This window comes from Grampus griseus (assembly GCF_964374135.1).
Source record: "Grampus griseus genome assembly, chromosome: 3".
NCBI classification, from domain to species: Eukaryota; Metazoa; Chordata; class Mammalia; order Artiodactyla; family Delphinidae; genus Grampus; species Grampus griseus.
The window spans coordinates 82,999,277-83,018,081 of NC_139019.1; the positions used below are offsets into that span (position 1 = coordinate 82,999,277).

The following is an 18,805-nucleotide window of genomic DNA, read 5'->3' on the forward strand; positions in this document are numbered from 1 at the left end:
TGGATTGCTTGGTTACTCTGTATATTGGTTAATTTTCTAACTTAAATAATTTCATGTTTTATGGTATCTGTGGTATAATGATTCCATACATTTTTCAGAAGATGATAGCATTATGTAGTTATTTCTCAATCTTTCTTGTGTATCATTTCATATCTAACTTTGAATTCTATGGGGTGGCAGGGTAAAATGGCCAGTCCATTAGATTTTTGAAGAATATAGTTCCTAATGTCACAGATCATATGTTTGCATAAATATTTTTAATTAAAATCAAATCAGTACATTATCCAAGGTTACTTTTCTTTGTAATCTCTATTATAGTAAAAACAAAAAAAGTCCTTAATAATATATCTAGGTAATATACAATATATAATTTTTCTTGCTATTGTGTTTGATTTATAGAATGTAATCTGATTGAAGGGGAAGATCATGTAGAAGTAAATGGGGAAGTTTTCCAAAAGCCATTTGTAGAAAAGCCAGTCAGTGCAGAAGACCACAATGTTTACATTTATTATCCAACATCTGCTGGTGGTGGAAGTCAAAGACTTTTTCGAAAGGTAAACCTTTGTTACCCTAGTGAATACTATTCTAAATACATTGTTGTATAAATTTTACTAAAAGTAATGAAGTATTTAGTAAAACTAAGATTAACAATGTATCATTTAGAGATAAATTAATAAAACTGATATCATATCAATACTTTGTTAGAAAAGCAAAGCTTACCTACAGAATACCAAGAAAATTATTTGATCTTCTTTCTACCTTCCATTTATGTATCTGTCATGTGAGAAATTCGGTAAAGATCAGCATTTTTTTTAAGAAAAATGGCCTTCCAAATGGATAGTTCATAGAAAAAGTAATGCCAATGAACTCTTAAATACATGAAAGTATGCTCAAAATTTTACACCCATAATAAAATAAATGTAAAGTCTAAAAGGTAATGACATTGAATTACTTTTTGAATTAGCATGATCAAAAAGATTGAGGTAGTTGGAAAACAAGTACAAGTCCAAACGTTGTTAGCAACATTTCTACTTAGCAATATAACTTAGCAATATATCAGGATTAAAAGTGCACGTTCAGGGCTTCCCTGGTGGGGCAGTGGTTGAGAGTCCGCCTGCCGATGCAGGGGACATGGGTTCATGCCCCGGTCCGGGAAGATCCCACATGCCGCGGAGCAGCTAGGCCCGTGAGCCATGGCCGCTGAGCCTGCGCGTCCGGATCCTGTGCTCCGCAACGGGAGAGGCCACAGCAGTGAGAGGCCCGCGTACCAAAAAAAAAAAAAATGTGCACGTTCACTCATAAACAGTCATGGAAATGCAAAGTAAGAACACAATGAGGTACTTGTTTTATGTTCATTAGAGTGGCAAATATTAGGAGGTCTGACAATACCAAATATAGATAATTGTAGATCAGTAGAAACTCTTATACATTGCTGGAGAGACTGGAAATTATTAAAACAGTTTTTAAAAGATTTTGGCATTATTTTGTAAGTTGAATGTGAGCATATTCTATCACCTAGCGATTCCATTTCTAGTATATGCCTTAGAAACACTCCTGCACACGTGTGCCATGGGGATATTTAAAAGAAAGTTCGAAGCAAGATTGCTCTACTAGCTAAAGCTTAGAAAACAACCTAAATATATATTGATAGGCAAATGAATGAATTATGGGCTATTTATACAGAGGAAAATTCTATAGTATTAAGAAAGTAGTTACATGCAGCAATATGGTTGAATCTTAGAAACACTCTTCTTAGTGTTCATTGTATTTTTACGCTATTCGTTACCATTAGAGCAAAAAATAATATAGTGTCAACTATGTAATGTGTTGTTAAATATTTGTTGATTAAAAAAATTTTTGGAAATATCAGTGATGGAAATAGATGGTAAAAAGGGTTATTTTATAAAAATGAGGAGAATAATTTAGTTTTTACATTGATAGACTTCTTTTATTTTCAGATTGGCAGTAGAAGTAGTGTTTATTCCCCAGAAAGCAATGTACGAAAAACAGGCTCATATATATATGAAGAGTTTATGCCCACAGATGGTACTGATGTTAAGGTAGGATTGATTAAAGTATATTTTTATTTTGTATTTTGAGTTTACCAGTGATCTCAGAAAAAGAGATTACCTTTTAGTTAGCTATATATAACCTCTATTCTGAATCTCTTTCTTTTTAACTAGGGATTCTTAATCTGTTTTGTATTATGAATGCCATTGGCAGTCTGAAGCCTATGGACCCTTTATACAGGATAATGTTCTTAAATGCTTAAAATAAACCACACAGGATTACCAAGGAGACAGATTTTATTGAATATTTAAAAACCAACCCAAAATATAGTGGCTAAGGGTCTAATAGCCACCACGATGTTTCCAGGCATTGATCAGTGTAAATGATATTTTGAGAACTTTGACAACTATAATGTGATTTAAAAAAAAATAGGTGTGATTTCTGTTGGTGACAAATAAGGTCTTAACTGCTTTACCTTCAGCCAGTCTGTGTCTAGAGAGTTCTTTCTTAGGTGTAAACCTGATCATGAACTTCTTTTTAAAAATTCTCTTGTGGATCCTCATTGACCACAGGGTAATAATCAGATTTATAAGGCTGGCATAGATACTTCACAGTCTGCCCTCTGTCCTACAAACCTTATTTCTTACATTATAAACCATATCAAATACGTACTGTTACCTGAATACATCATGCTGTTTTGTTTCTCTGCCCTTTGTCTGTGTTTATTACCTTTGCTTAGAGTGCGTTTCCGTCTCTTGTCTGCTTTTGAATTCATGCTGTCCCTCATCCCCCACCCCCTTTTAAATCTTTATTTTGGCAGTTACTTCCTTCTGTAATTTTTAAATTTATTTGTACCTCTACTTTGTTAAACTAAAACAATTTGAGAAGGGTCACATCATATGCATTCTAGTATTCCCTCATAATGTTCAGTATAATTATTTTTTATAGAGAACAGGACCTTACTTTACCAATTTTTGCTGTATAATTAATTATTTATAACCTCTTCCAGTGTATTGAAAATTTTCACATGTAAAATAGAAAGATGTGTGAAAAAATAGTCTGGACACTGAGGTATTTTTTATTTATTATTTTTATTTGAATTTGTTGTCTGCTGTTTTTATATATATATATATTTTTTTTAAGTAAAATATGTATTTTAATATTTCTGAAAGGTTTATACAGTAGGTCCAGATTATGCCCATGCTGAAGCTCGAAAATCTCCTGCACTTGATGGCAAGGTGGAACGAGATAGTGAAGGAAAAGAAGTAAGGTACCCTGTTATTCTCAATGCACGAGAGAAATTAATTGCTTGGAGAGTTTGCCTTGCATTTAAGGTAAGATGTTATGCAGGCCATATAGACTCTTGTAAAAATTCTGATTTTTTTTTTTTGAGTAAATGAGATGTTATTTGGGCTTATAACAGGAGAGAGAAGCAGAGAAAATAAAGTGGTATATCTGAATGGTTTATGTACTTTTCAAGGGATTCTTGTAGTGCCATTAATATTAAAAATATATAATAAATGAAGACCTTTGTTTCTCTTTATTCTTTCTGTATTATATAGAAGGAAACCGTGTCAATTTATTCAGAAACTACAATTACAGAGGAAAACTTAACTGAAACAGTAGAATTACAGGAGTATTATTTAACATACCCCTATAACCAAAACTGATTACAAGTATCTATTCAGAGTTGATAAATGATTTTTTTAAATAAAAAATGTCATCAGTCTTCTAGCCTTTGCAGTTGATCCGTTAGCCTATTATGTATAGTAAAATATGTTCATGAAAGCTATACTAATACACTTCCTAAAGAAAACTTTTTACTTATGACATTTGACTAGTTCTCTCAATCTGTATTATTAGGCTTTGCCTGTACTGTACAGTAAAGATTTAAATAGAGTAGTTCAACTTGAATCTAATAAAGGATAAACTTTACCTTGTTGAAGCCTTGCCTTGGATATGTAACTTAAAGACTAGTGTATATTACTGGTTATTAAATAATAAATAAGTTCTTTGTGTTTTAGTAATTTGAAGTCTCTCATGGAAGGAATCTTAGCCTGAAATATGTTTTAATAGCTTTATGTGAATTGTTTTAATTTTGTAATACCAGGATTCCAAAAGCCTTGACTTAAAATAACATTATACTAATATGTGATATGTGAATATAAAATGTAGAAGATCAGAAAATTCCTGGAGCCCGAGCAGGAAATTCATACCCTTCAACTGTTTTCTCCCAAATAAAGTAAATTTATTTCAGGTGCTCACAAGTATGTGGTTATCAGCGTTTAAAAGATTCATAGGGATAATGGGACATTTCCTCTGGGATATGTCTTCAAAACTTTCTCCTGTTTAGCTTTTTGTGGTTTTTTTTGGATTAAAATGATTTAATTTCTACTAGCACAGAATTTATTGAAGCCTTTAAAAATTTTTACTTTTATTTTTTAATAAAATGTTAATTGAAGAATTTCTTGGCCTCTCTAGTCCCGTAAGCATTATTGTTCTACATCTACTTCATAGGAAGAACTTAAATAATCATAGGACATGCATATTTCAGAGTATTCAAGTTACAAATACGTAGTTTCTTTGTTTTTACTTGCTATGAAGTAAACTGATAAGCAGTAATATACTTTTAGGCAGTTATAAAATTTGATGTTTTCTAATAAGACTGGAAAACTGTAAGTCATAATTCAAATGGAACTTTAAAGTTTATACTTTATTTTAAATAGCAAACAGTTTGTGGCTTTGATTTGTTACGGGCCAATGGACAGTCCTATGTCTGTGATGTCAATGGCTTCAGTTTTGTGAAAAATTCCATGAAGTATTATGATGATTGTGCAAAAATACTTGGGTAAGATTTTCTTCTTTATACTTCTTCCTCTTTACTTTTGTTACAGCTAATGCATACTGGTTATTCAGAAACCAAATAATGGTAAACATCAAGTGATCAGGGTTTTGTAAACACTGCAGAGTAAAAATCAATGTTCATAAAATGACATGCCCAAAGACCATGCCAAATCCTGAATTACACTTTGGGTTATGAAAGACAAATCAATATATGACCAGTATAGATAAAGGCTTAAAGGTATTTAACTTCATAGATTTAGAAATGCTGTAACAGTGATTTTTAGTGATTATTACAGTGGTTATTCATCAAAATGGCTAATTTATTTGATTATTTTGTTTCTCAAGTTTTTGATATGTAATTATAGTACTTAATGGTTCAAAATTAACCAGAATAAGTAACCAGAATAAAATAGAAATATCTGGAATTTAGAATTCTTTTGAATGATTCTGCTTTCTACACGCATATGTTACTTTAAAATAATCTCATGAGATTATGAAGTGAATATAAAAGAAATTATTGCATATAGAAATGCCATTTTTATATTCTTTGACTTATTTTCTTATATCCTGATTTAGACGACTTGAAAGACAAGAACTATTTTTAAACCATTTCAAAGTATATTTGACAAAGCCGTAAAAAACTTACACTTTAAAATGTATTTTAATAATTGGGGTCAGCTGTTATAGTATATTTCAAAGGTTTGTGAACTTACCCTTAAAGTGAAATTTGGGGGAGCTTACTAAATTTTAGCATGAATAAATGCTAAATTTAAACAAAACAAAAAATGTCTTATAATTACTTAAACATGTTTTCATTATTAACCTTATTAGCAAAGAGTAATAAGAAATTTGTTAAACATGAGCAATAGTTTAAAATAGCTTTGCAGGTGATAAATAAAAACTGAAAGAAATGATCAATGGCCACACAGAAGAGATAATCTTGGATTTCAGAATCTTTGTAAGTAGATACGCAGTTACAGTGATTTACTTGAATCCTGTGTAATTTATATTTTTAAAATGAGAGTAAATAAGTAAAGCCAAATTCACGACATCCTGTTAGTGTGTTCTATACAACAGTTTAGCACTGCTGATCTAATTTTTCTTGACCAGGATTGATTTTTTAGGTTACTTTTTATGTGCTGTATTCACATAATCACTAGATAGTTTGACTTTACCTCCTATAATACTCAGTTATTTGTCATTAAATACCCAGGTTTGTCTTGAAATGAACTAGTTTAATTTTTCTTTTCTTTTTGTCTTGAAGGAATATTGTAATGCGAGAGCTTGCTCCACAGTTTCATATCCCCTGGTCCATACCCTTAGAAGCTGAAGATATCCCGATTGTACCAACTACATCTGGAACTATGTAAGTTTAAATATTTTCATTTAGAAACTCCTTGGGTTTTCCCCATTGGTTAGTGCTATTACAGTGAAGATTATATTTCTGAATAATTATTAGACACTCTACTGTGTATGTTTTCATATGATTGACTTTGCAGATGGAGAAATAGATTATATGCTTTACATGGGGCTATTTAGACTAAAGATCTTTTCTGTTGTTCCAAATAAAATCCTGAAAAATGCTTATATAGTTATAGAACTATTGAATTAAGCCATAAGAATAAAGGAGGTGCCAACAGATGTGTTCCCTAAAGGTTCGTGGTCAGTGGTCATACAACTTTAGTGCTCTCATCATGTAAAGGAAAAATATACAGTTATATCTTGAAGTAAATTAATTAGACCAACATTGCCAAAGTGTTTCATAAATTCTAGTGAAAGTTACTGCTTGAAATTCACCTGTCACTCAGGTGAGTTGACCAAATGCTTCATATTCACAGCTTAGAGCTTTATCTTAGCGTATTAAATATTCTTAGGAGTCCTGATTGGGGCGGAGAGGAGGGCAAAAATACTTAATTTTGTTTTTAAACCAATATTTCCAAACTTATTTAACACAAAACATATTTTTGGGTAACTTATTCTATAGAGTTATGTTCTATGTCTCACAGTCTGGCAAGTGTTAAATTGTACCCTACCATTCCTGCTAAGACAGTTTTATCTTCCAGTAACTTGAGTTTGAAATATTTTTCTTCTTACGTGGGCAAAATAAATATAGCAGCTTTATTTTATTTGATTTAATGAAATCTCAGTCTATAGTGATCTGTGCTACAGGGCAGATAATTAAAGAAGTTAGGGGATTACAGTCCATTTACTTTATTTTTTTTATATTTATTTTATTTATTTATTTTAACATCTTTATTGGAGTATAATTGCTTTATAATGGTTTGTCAGTTTCTGCTTTATAACAAAGTGAATCAGCTATACATATACATATATCCCCCTATCTCTTCCCTCTTGCGTCTCCCTCCCTATCCCACCCCTCTAGGTGGCCACAAAGCACTGAGCTGATCTCCCTGTGCTATGTGGCTGCTTCCCACTAGCTATCGATTTTACATTTGGTAGTGTATATATGTCAATGCCACTCTCTCACTTTGTCCCAGCTTACCCTTCCCCCTCCCCGTGTCCTCAAGTCCGTTCTCTAGTAGGTCTGCGTTTTTATTCCCATCCTGCCCCTAGGTTCTTCATAACCATTTTTTTTCTTAGATTCCATGTATATGTGTTAGCATATGGTATTTGTTTTCCTGTGTCTGACTTACTTCACTCTGTATGACAGACTGTAGGTCCATCCACCTCACTACAAATAACTCAGTTTCGTTTCCTTTTATGCCTGAGTAATATTCCATTGTACATATGTGCCACATCTTCTTTATCCATGCATCTGTCCATGGACACATAAGTTGTTTCCATGTCCTGGCTATTGTAAATAGAGCTGCAATGAACATTGTGGTACATGACCCTTTTTGAATTATGGTTTTCTCAGGGTATATGCATAGTAGTGGGATTCCTGGGTTGTATGGTAGTTCTATTTTTTATTTTTTAAGGAACGTCCATACTGTTCTCTTATAGTGGGTGTATCAATTTACATTCCAACCAACAGTGAAGAGAGTTCCCTTTTCTCCACACCGTCTGCAGCATTTATTGTTTGTAGACTTTTTGATGATGGCCATTCTGACACGTGTGAGGTGATACCTCATTGTAGGTTTTTTTTTTTTTTTTTTTTTTTGCGGTACACAGGCCTCTCACTGTTGTAGCCTCTCCCGTTGTGGAGCACAGGCTCCGGACACGCAGGCTCAGCAGCCGTGGCTCACGGGCCTAGCTGCTCCGCGGCATGTGGTATCTTCCCGGACCGGGGCACGAACCTGTGTCCCCTGCATTGGCAGGCTGACTCTCAACCACTGCACCACCAGGGAAGCCCTCTCATTGTAGTTTTGATTTGCATTTCTCTAATGATTACTGATGTTGAGTATCCATTCATATGTTTGTTGGCAATCTGTAAATCTTCTTTGGAGAAATGTCTGTTTAGGTCTTCTGCCCATTTTTGGATTAGGTTGTTTGTTTTTGAGATTGAACTGCATGAGCTGCTTATAAATTTTGGAGATTAATCCTTTGTCAGTCGCTCCCTTTGCAAATATTTCTCCCATTCTGAAGGTTGTCTTTTCATCTTGTTTATGGTTTCTTTTGCTGTGCAAAAGCTTTTCAGTTTCATTAGGTCCCATTTGTTTATTTTTGCTTTTATTTCCATTTCTAGGAGGTGGGTCAAAAAGGATCTTGCTGTGATTTATGTCATAGAGTGTCCTGCCTATGTTTTCCTCTAAGAGTTTTATAGTGTCTGGCCTTACATTTAGGTCGTTAATCCATTTTGAGTTTATTTTTGTGTGTGGTGTTAGGGAGTGTTCTAATTTCATTCTTTTACATGTAGCTGTCCACTTTTCCCATCACCACTTATTGAAGAGGTTCTCTTTTCTCCGTTGTATATTCTTGGCTCCTTGATCAAAAATAAGGTGACCATATGTGCATGGGTTTATCTCTGGGCTTTCTGTCCTGTTCCATTAAGCTATATTTCTGTTTTTGTGCAATTACCATACTGTGTTGATTACTGTAGCTTTGTAGTATAGTCTGAAGTCAGGGAGCCTGATTCCGCCAGCTCCGTTTTTCTTTCTCAAGGTTGCTTTGGCTATTTGGGGTCTTTTGCGTTTCCATACAAATTGTGAAATTTTTTGTTCTAGTTCTGTGAAAAATGCCACTGGTGATTTGATAGGGATTGCATTGAATCTGTAGCTTGCTTTGGGTAGTATAGTCATTTTCACAATATTGATTCTTCCAATCCAGGAACATGGTATATCTCTCTGTCTGTTTGTATCATCTTTAATTTCTTTCATCAGCGTCTTATAATTTTCTGCATACAGGTCTTTTGTCTCCTTAGGTAGGTTTATTTCTAGGTATTTTATTCTTTTTGTTACAGTGGTAAATGGGAGCGTTTCCTTAATTTCTCTTTCAGATTTTTCATCATTAGTGTATAGGAATGCAAGAGATTTCTGTGCATTAATTTTGTGTCCTCCTACTCTACCAAATTCATTGTTTAGCTCTAGTGGTTTTCTGGTAGCATCTTTAGGATTCTCTATATAGTATGTCATCTGCAAACAGTGACAGCTTTACTTCTTCTTTTCCGATTTGGATTCCTTTCACTTCTTTTTCTTCTCTGGTTGCTGTGGCTAAAACTTCCAGAACAATATTGAATAATAGTGGTGAGAGTGGGCAACCTTGGGTTGTTCCTGGGCTTAGTGGAAATGGTTTCAGTTTTTCACCATTGAGGGTGATGTTGGCTGCGGGTTTGTCGAATATGGCCTTTATTATGTTGAAGTAAGTTCCCTCCATGCCTACTTTTTGGAGGTTTTTTATCATAAATGGGTGTTGAATTTTGTCAAAAGCTTTTTCTGCATCTATTGAGATGATCATTTGGTTTTTATTCCTCTTTTTGTTAATATGGTGTATCACATTGATTGATTTGCATATATTGAAGATTCCTTGCATTCCTGGGATAAACCCCACTTGGTCATAGTGTACAATACTTTTAATGCGCTGTTGGATTCTGTTTGCTAGTATTTTGTTGAGGATTTATGCGTGTGTATTCATCAGTGATATTGGCCTGTAGTTTTCTTTCTTTGTGACATCTTTGGTTTTGGTATCAGGGTGATGGTGGCCTCGTAGAATGAGTTTGGGAGTGTACCTCCCTCTGCTATGTTTTGCAAGAGTTTGAGAAGGATAGGTGTTAGCTCTCCTGTAAATGTTTGATAAAATTCACCTGTGAAGCCATCTGGTCCTGGGCTTTTGTTTTTTGGAAGATTTTTAATCACAGTCTCAATTTCAGTGCTTGTGATTGGTTTGTTTATATATTCTGTTTCTTTCTGGTTCAGTCTCAGAAGGCTGTGCTTTTCTAAGAATTTATCTGTTTCTTTGTGGTTGTCCATTTTATTGGCATAGAGTTGCTTGTAGTAATCTCTCATGATCCTTTGTATTTCTGCAGTGTCAGTTGTTACTTCTTTTTCATTTCTAATTCTGTTGATTTGAGTCTTCTCCCTTTTTTCTTGCTGAGTCTGGCTAATGGTTTATCAATTTTGTTTATCTTCTCAAAGAACGAGCTTTTAGTTTTATTGATCTTCGCTATCGTTTCCTTCATTTCTTTTTCATTTATTTCTGATCTGAGCTTTATGATTTCTTTCCTTCTGCTAACTTTGGGGATTTTTGTCCTTCCTTCTCTAATTGCTTTAGGTGTAACGTTCGGTTGTTTTTTTGAGATGTTTCTTGTTTCTTGAGGTAGGATTGTATTGCTATTAACTTCCCTCTTAGAACTGATTTTGCTGCATTCCGTAGGTTTTGGGTTTTCTTGTTTTCATTGTCATTTGTTTCTAGGTATTTTTTGATTTCCTCTTTGATTTCTTCAGTGATCTCTTGGTTATTAAGTAGTGTATTGTTTAGCCTCCATGTGTATGTATTTTTATAGATTTTTTTTCCTGTAATTGATATCTAGTCTCATAGTGTTGTGGTTGGAAAAGATACTTGATACAATTTCAATATTCTTAAATTTACCAAGGCTTGATTTGTGACCCAAGATATGATCTATCCTGGAGAATGTTCCGTTCCCTTGAGAAGAAAGTTATTCTGTTGTTTTTGGATGGAATGTCCTATAAATATCAATTAAGTCCATCTTGTTTAATGTATCATTTCAAGCTTGTGTTTCCTTATTTATTTTCATTTTGGATGATCTGTCCATTGGTGAAAGTGGGGTGTTAAAGTCCCCTGTTATGATTGTGTTACTGGCGATTTCCCCTTTTATGGCTGTTATCATTTGCCTGATGTATTGTGGTGCTCCTATGTTGGGTGCATAAATGTTTACAATTGTTATATCTTCTTTTTGGATTGATCCCTTGATCATTATTTGTGTCCTTCTTTGTATCTTGTAATAGTCTTTATTTTAAAGTCTATTTTGTCTGATATGAGCATTGGTACTCCAGCTTTCTTTTGATTTCCATTTTCATGTAATACCTTTTTCCACCCCCTCACTTTCAGTCTCTATGTGTCCCTAGGTCTGAAGTGGGTCTCTTGTAGACAGCATATGTACGGGTCTTATTTTTGTATCCATTCGCCCAGTCTGTGTCTTTTGGTTGGAGCATTTAATCCATTTACATTTAAGGTAATTATCGATATGCATGTTCCTATTACCATTTTCTTAATTGTTTTGGGTGTGTTTTTGTAGGTCTTTTCCTTCTCTTGTGTTTCCTGCATAAAGACGTTCCTTTAGCATTTGTTGTAGAGCTGGTTTCATGGTGCTGAATTCTCTTAGCTTTTGCTTGTCTGTAAAGGTTTTAATTTCTCCATCAAATCTGAATGAGATCCTTGCTGGGTAGAGTAATCTTGGTTGTAGGATTTCTCCTTTCACCACTTTAAATATGTCCTGCCACCTCCTTCTGGCTTGCAAGGTTTCTGCTGAAAGATCAGCTGTTAACCTTATGGGGATTCCCTTTTATGTTATTTGTTGTTTTTCCCTTGCTGCTTAATTTTTGATAGTGTGATTAATGTGTGTCTTGGCATGGATTTATCCTGTATGGGACTCTCTGTGCTTCCTGGACTTGATTAACTATTTCCTTTCCCATATTGGGGAAGTTTTCAACTATAATCTCTTCACATATTTTCTCAGTCCCTTTCTTTTTCTCTTCTTCTTCTGGGACCCCTATAATTCGAATGTTGGTGCTTTTAATGTTGTCCCAGAGGTCTCTGAGACTCTCCTCAATTCTTTTCATTTTTTTTTCTTTATTCTGCTCTGCCTTAGTTATTTCCATTATTTTATCTTCCAGGTCACTTATCCGTTCTTCTGCCACAGTTATTCTGCTATTGATTCCTTCTAGAGACGTTTTTATTTCATTTATTGTGTTTTTCATCATTGTTTGTTTGATTTTTAGGTCTCCTAGGTCCTTATCAAACATTTCTTGTATTTTCTCCATTCAGTATCCAAGATTTTGGACCATCTTTACTATGCTTACTCTGAATTCTTTTTCAGGTAGACTTACTCTTCATTTGTTTGTTCTGGTGGGTTTTTACCTTGCTCCTTCATCTGCTGTGTGTTTCTCTGTTTTCTCATTTTGCTTCATTTACTATGTTTCGGGTCTCCTTTTTGCAGGCTGCAGGTTCGTAGTTCCTGTTTTTTTTGGTGTCTACCCCCAGTGGCTAAGGTTTGTTCAGTGGGTTGTGTAGGCTTCCTGGTGGAGGGGACTAGTGCCTGTGTTCTGGTGGATGAGGCTGGATCTTGTCTTTCTGGTTGGTGGGTCCACGTCCGGTGGTGTGTTTTTGGGTGTCTATGACCTATTATGAGTTTAGGCAGCCTTTCTGCTAGTGGGTGGGGTTGTGTTCCTGTTTTGCTAGTTGTTTGGCATAGGGTGTCCAGCACTGTAGTTTGCTGGTCATTGAGTGGAACTGGGTCTTGGTGTTGAGATGGAGATCTCTGGGAGTTTTTTGCCATTTGACATTACGTGGAGCTGGGAGGTTTCTGGTGGACCAACGTCCTGAACTCCGCTCTCCCACCTCAGAGGCACAGGCCTGACACGCAGCTGGAGCACCAAGATTCTGTCATCCACACAGCTCAGAATAAAAGGGAGAAAAATAAATAAATAAATAAAATAAAATAAAGTTGTTAAAGTAAAAAATAATTATTAAAAATAAAAAAATTTTTAAGTAATAAAAAAAAGAAAGAAAGAAGAGAGCAAGGAAACCAAAAAACAGATCCACCAATGATAAGAAGTGCTAAAAACTATACTAAAAAAAAATGGGCAGACAGAATCCTAGGACAAATGATAAAAACAAAGGTATACAGACAGAATTACACACAGAAGCATACACATACACACTCACAAAAGAGAAAAAAGAAGAGTATATATATATATATATATATATATCATTGCTCCCAAAGTCCACTGCCTCAATTTGGGATGATTTGTTGTCTGTTCAGGTATTAAGAGATGCAGCATACATCAAGTTGATTGTGGAGATTTAATCCGCTGCTCCTGAGACTGCTGGGAGAGATTTCCCTTTCTCTTCTTTGTTCGCTCAGCTCCTGGGGTTCAGCTTTGCATTTGGCCCCTCCTCTGCATCACCTGAGGGCGTCTGTTCTTCGCTCAGACAGGACGGGGTTAAAGGAGCAGCTGATTAGGGGGCTCTTGCTCACTCAGGCTGTGGGGAGTGAAGCGTATGGAATGTGGGGTGAGTCTGCGGCAGCAGAGGCCAGCGTGATGTTGCAGCGGCCTGAGAAATGCCTTGTGTTCTCCCGGGGAAGTTATCCCTGGATCACGGGGCCCTGGCAGTGGTGGGCTGCACAGGCTCCAGGAGGGGAGGTGTGGATAGTGACCTGTGCTTGCACACAGACTTTTTGGTGGCTTCAGCAGCAGCCTTAGCATTTCATGCCCGTCTCTCGTGTCCGCGCTGATAGCTGTGGCTCGCGCTCATCTCTAGAGCTCATTTAGGCGGTGCTCTGAATCCCCTCCTCACACACCGTGAAACAAAGAGGCAAGAAAAAGTTTGCCTCTTAGGGAGGTCCAGACTTTTTCCCTGACTCCCTCCCAGCTAGCTGTGACACACTAGCCCCCTTCAGGCTGTGTTCATGCAGCCAGCCCCAGTCCTCTCCCTGGGATCTGACCTTCCGAAGCCCGGGCCTCAGCTCCCAGCTCCTCCCGCCCCGGCGGGTGAGCACACAAGCCTCTCGGGCTGGTGAGTGCAGGTCAGCCCCGATCCTCTGTGCAGGAATCTCTCTGCTTTGCCCTGTGCACCCCTGTTGCTGCGCTCTCCTCCGTGACTCCAAAGCTTCACCCCTCCGCCACCTGCAGTCTCCACCTGCAATGGGGCTTCCTAGTGTGTGGAAACCTTTTCTCCTTCACAGCTCCCTCCCACTGGTGCAGATCCCATCCCTATTCTTTTGTCTCTGTTTTTTCTTTTGCCCTACCCAGGTACGTGGGGAGTTTCTTGCCTTTTGGGAGGTCTGAGGTCTTCTGCCAGTGTTCAGTAGGTGTTCTGTAGGAGTTGTTCCACATGTAGGTGTATTTCTGATGTATTTGTAGGGAGGAAGGTGATCTCCACGTCTTACTCTTTCACCATCTTTAAGGTCTCCCCTCCATTTACTTTTATCCTAGAGTTAGCATAGTCATCTCAAGAGAAGAAGCAGGTATTGTGTAGCTTAATATTACTCCCCCTCCAGCCTCTTAAATTCTTTTTAGGATTTGATTTGATAAAATTAAGACTATTTGTTATAAGCACTATGCTTCATGGAGAATATCTTAGAGTGGTAAAAGATGGTTCTATAATATAATTAGATATATTAATCTGAATTATATAACACAAATCTTTGTCAGAAAATTGAACGTTATTTTTTAAATTTTAGGATGGAACTTAGATGTGTCATAGCTGTCATACGTCATGGGGACCGAACACCAAAACAAAAAATGAAAATGGAAGTGAGGCATCAAAAGTATGTTTAAAGGGGAATAATTTAACTCCTAGGAGATAATTTAAGATTTCTGATAGGTGCTTAGTTATTTTGATTAATACTTCATATAGAAAAACTGTTTACCACTACTTCTTGGCCATTAATATTTAAACCACTGGAAAGCAATAAAATCCAACAAAATCCATTTTAAATTGTATATTTTAGCATCTGAAAATTACTGTAGCAATATCCATATATGGTCATCATCCTGACCTAGCTTTTATTTATTGTTGTAAATATTCAGTCTTCTGTTATTATTCTCTTACATTGCTTTCTGAGAATCATTAACTTCTCAACCTTCTAGATGAAAATTAGTAGAATGAAAGTTTGTTGCTTCTATTCAGTGAAACTAGTGATTATTAGTTTGATATGATTTAAGAAAATACTAAGTTTTATCAATCAAAGTAGAGGAGCGACATCATATAGTGAAAGAGGGCACACAGTGTTTGAAGTCCATAGACCCCAAGTCCCATATCTATTATTAATTATTGTTTTAGTCCCATATCTATCATTTATTGTAATTATTTGTGTTAGTTTATAGAGGTAATATTGTTGCAAATGCCTAACAGTGCTCTGTCTTTCTTATAAGATTCTTTGATCTTTTTGAAAAGTGTGATGGATATAAATCTGGGAAATTAAAGCTGAAAAAACCAAAACAATTACAGGTAAGTGCATCTGATTTCTTGTTGGGTTTTAAATTGCTAATCGCAAAGTTACATAAAAATTCAATTCTTTATTTATTTTACAGGAAGTGCTGGATATTGCACGACAACTTCTTATAGAGTTGGGACAAAATAATGATTCTGAAATTGAAGAAAACAAGTCAAAACTTGAACAACTTAAGACCGTGTTAGAGATGTAAGTATCTTTTTGAAACCTATAATTTTGGTAACTACTTATAGTGCTTTTTTTTTTAATATGTGTGACTTTTCATGTTAATTTCCTTCACAGTTTTATCTTCTTTCTCTTTATCACTGTAGCTGAGGAGAAATTAGTGGAAATCTAACAAGAACTTTATTTTCAACAGTGAGAAAAGAGATTGTTGTATTGAAGTTTCTGTTTTAGTTTTAATTTTGATGAGAAGATCAAAAGAGGGCATCACATTTAGATCTTGTATGAAGTACTACTTAGGATGAAGGCCACATTGCTAAGTTAACCACAGATTCAGTGCTGTTTAAGTGAAAAATAATTTTGAACTATGTTTTAATCAAATGAAATTGGTACCACCAATATTCCTCTTATAAACTTTATTTCCTTGACCACTTAAAATTGTTTTTTATTTTATTTTTTTAAAGACACATACATTTATGTTTTTGTATGTTTATATACTTTGGCATCTATTCAAAATTCTCCAGCTTTTATAGAGAAACTTTATTGTATTTTTATTTTTAACGTGGTTAGAATAATTACCTAGGATACAGATTTTGCGCTAGGATATTTTGAAGAATTCAGCAAGGTAATTACAAATAGGAAGCATTAATATGTAAGATTTAGTTTTTGTCCAGGTGGATTTTAGTTTTTCTTTAGGAGGTTGCATCGCATGCTTATTGAAAATTGTCTGTTCTGTTTGCCATTTTATTTTTCAGGTATGGCCATTTTTCTGGAATAAATCGTAAGGTCCAATTAACCTATCTCCCTCATGGTTGTCCTAAGACATCTAGTGAAGAAGAAGGTATGTCACTATTAATGCCCATTGTGTTTTATTTATATGTAGGGACTTACTACTCGTTGTTGATTACCTTTGTAATCTTCTGTCTAATAGTTTAGGGGTTAGCATGCTGAATAGAGGAAAAATAACATGGAGTTGTGTTAACTATGCCTTCTATCCTTTAAATAAAAGATGTTTTACGTTTTATCCTTTAGGTAAAGGATACCTTTTATTATTTTGAAAACTGTCTAGGACTTCTCTTTTACTCTTCTGAAAGCTTATTTGTTTGTAACTAAATGTTACTTAATGGGTCCCTATCCCATACAGGGTATACAGGAAGAAAACTTAAGAAATATGAAAAGATTGTTTAAAAAAATACGTAATCACCTTGTTTCTAAAATAGATATTTTTCTCTGCCAATAAATCAGAATAAGCATTTAAAATTAGTTTCCTAAGAGCAGTGAGCACAGAAGTTCATTTACTTTTCAAAAGAAAAATGGGCAGGGATTGGGAAGCCATTTTACGGAGAAGTGGAGATGCCCAATACAATAATGATAATAGTAATACTCAGTCTTGCCTATCACACTGGCAAAGTGTTTTCTTATTTTCTTCTTTTTCAAATGATAATAAAGAATGCTGATGAGAGTACAATGTGACAAGATTTCAGTTTACTGGTAGGATTGTAAATTGACATAACTCTTTTTTTTTTTTTTTACTTTGTTTTATTTATTTTATTTTTGGCTGCATTGGGTCTTTGTTGCTGTGCGTGGGCTTTCTCTAAATGTAGCAAGTGCAGGCTACTTTTCGTTGTGGTGCACCGGCTTCTTATTGCGGTGGCTTCTTTTGTTGTGGAGCACGGGCTCTAGGTGTGCAGGCTTCAGTAATTGTGGCTCGTGGGCTCAGTAGTTGTGGCTCGTGGGCTCTGGAGCTCAGGCTCTGTAGTTGTGGCACATGGGCTTGGTTGCCCTGTGGCATGTGGGATCTTCCCAGACCAGGGCTCCAACGCGTGTCCTCTGCATTGGCAGGCAGAATCTTAACCACTGTGCCACCAGGGAAGTGTTGACATAATTTTTTGACAAGTAATTTGGCAATATATATCAACATTTCAGGGGACTTCCCTGGCAGTCCAGTGGTTAAGCCTCCACCCTTCCACTGCAGGGGACACGGTTTCGAGCCCTGGTTGGGGAACTAAGATCCAGCATGTTACACAGTGCAGCTGGGGGGAAAAAAAACACTTCAGAAATTTTTCATATGCTTTGACCTTAATTCTACTTATAAGAATCTATCCCAAGGGGGTAATCCGATATTGAGGGAAAGATTGTTCTATAGGGATATTCACAGTGGCATTATTTATAGTAGCAAAAATTGAAGTAATGATTATTTTAAATGCAAACAAATTTGATTATGTTGATCTTTATATATTCTAAAATTTGATATATTGCTCTTGTCACACCTTGTGATTAATAGCAACACAGATTAATTTTCTATATTTTGATGTTTATATCAAAAAAATCCATAAACAACTATAATTAACAAGTCAATTAATTACCTTTCTATAAATGTTGGCTTGCATGATAAAGCACATACAGCTACTAACTAGCCCCAGGGGAAAGGGTGATTTTCTATCACTTTTAATGAATCATCAAATTCTTTAGTGCTTATAGTGCTAACTTTTAAATGACCTTTGTTTCTGTAATCCAGCACAGATCTTAGGACGTGATAAAGAGCAAGTCAAAATTAAATATAGAAACTCAGACCCCTATATCTGAGAATATACTTTGGTCTGGAACATACAGATTCTACAACTCCAAATTTAAAAAGGTGTTCTTGGCTATATTTTATTGTATATCTCACCCATAAGTTTAAATTATAATAAATATTAAGCTCTGTCATCTCACATCTTGAAAGTTATGCAAATCACTGATTACTAATCATAAAAATGTGTATATCTTCTTCACTTCAGATAACATTAACTTTTATGTGACAGCACTGCAGGAGGCTCTTAATATAAAGCCAAGATCTGAATCCTGTCATCAAGGAGCTCTTAATCTAGTATATGTAGTACAACTAAATACATTGGGCAAATACCATTGCTCTCATACCACTGAGAGCAGGGAAGGGAGAAGTTTCCTTTTAGAGAACTGGGAAAGAGCCTTCTTTCTAGAGTGTGGGAGAGATTTTGAAATTTTAGTAAGATTTTAACAGGTGGAGCAAGGGGTATTCCTAGCAGAAGCAACAGCCTACAAGAAAGGTATATTTAGGGAACAAAATAATTTACATAAGGGCCATATTCCACTGCAGAAGAGACACAAAGAAAAAATTAATCTTGAAATATGTCTGTTTAGAAGAAAAAACCTTGACATTTGCTTTATTCATTC

At 35.4% G+C, this 18,805-nt stretch overlaps 1 protein-coding gene across 4 annotated transcripts in view; it reads left to right on the forward strand.

Annotated features, from left to right (window-relative positions):
• Positions 1–18,805, forward strand: part of PPIP5K2 (diphosphoinositol pentakisphosphate kinase 2) — a 75,309-nt gene that overhangs the window by 15,334 nt on the left and 41,170 nt on the right. For all 4 annotated transcript variants that reach the window (XM_082651216.1, XM_082651217.1, XM_082651218.1 and 1 more), the window contains 9 exons: positions 400–554; positions 1,959–2,060; positions 3,183–3,344; positions 4,737–4,858; positions 6,119–6,220; positions 14,675–14,761; positions 15,369–15,444; positions 15,528–15,637; positions 16,366–16,451. In XM_082651216.1, the coding sequence (XP_082507342.1) occupies positions 400–554; positions 1,959–2,060; positions 3,183–3,344; positions 4,737–4,858; positions 6,119–6,220; positions 14,675–14,761; positions 15,369–15,444; positions 15,528–15,637; positions 16,366–16,451 (1,002 nt within the window). The remainder of the gene's footprint in view (positions 1–399; positions 555–1,958; positions 2,061–3,182; positions 3,345–4,736; positions 4,859–6,118; positions 6,221–14,674; positions 14,762–15,368; positions 15,445–15,527; positions 15,638–16,365; positions 16,452–18,805) is intronic.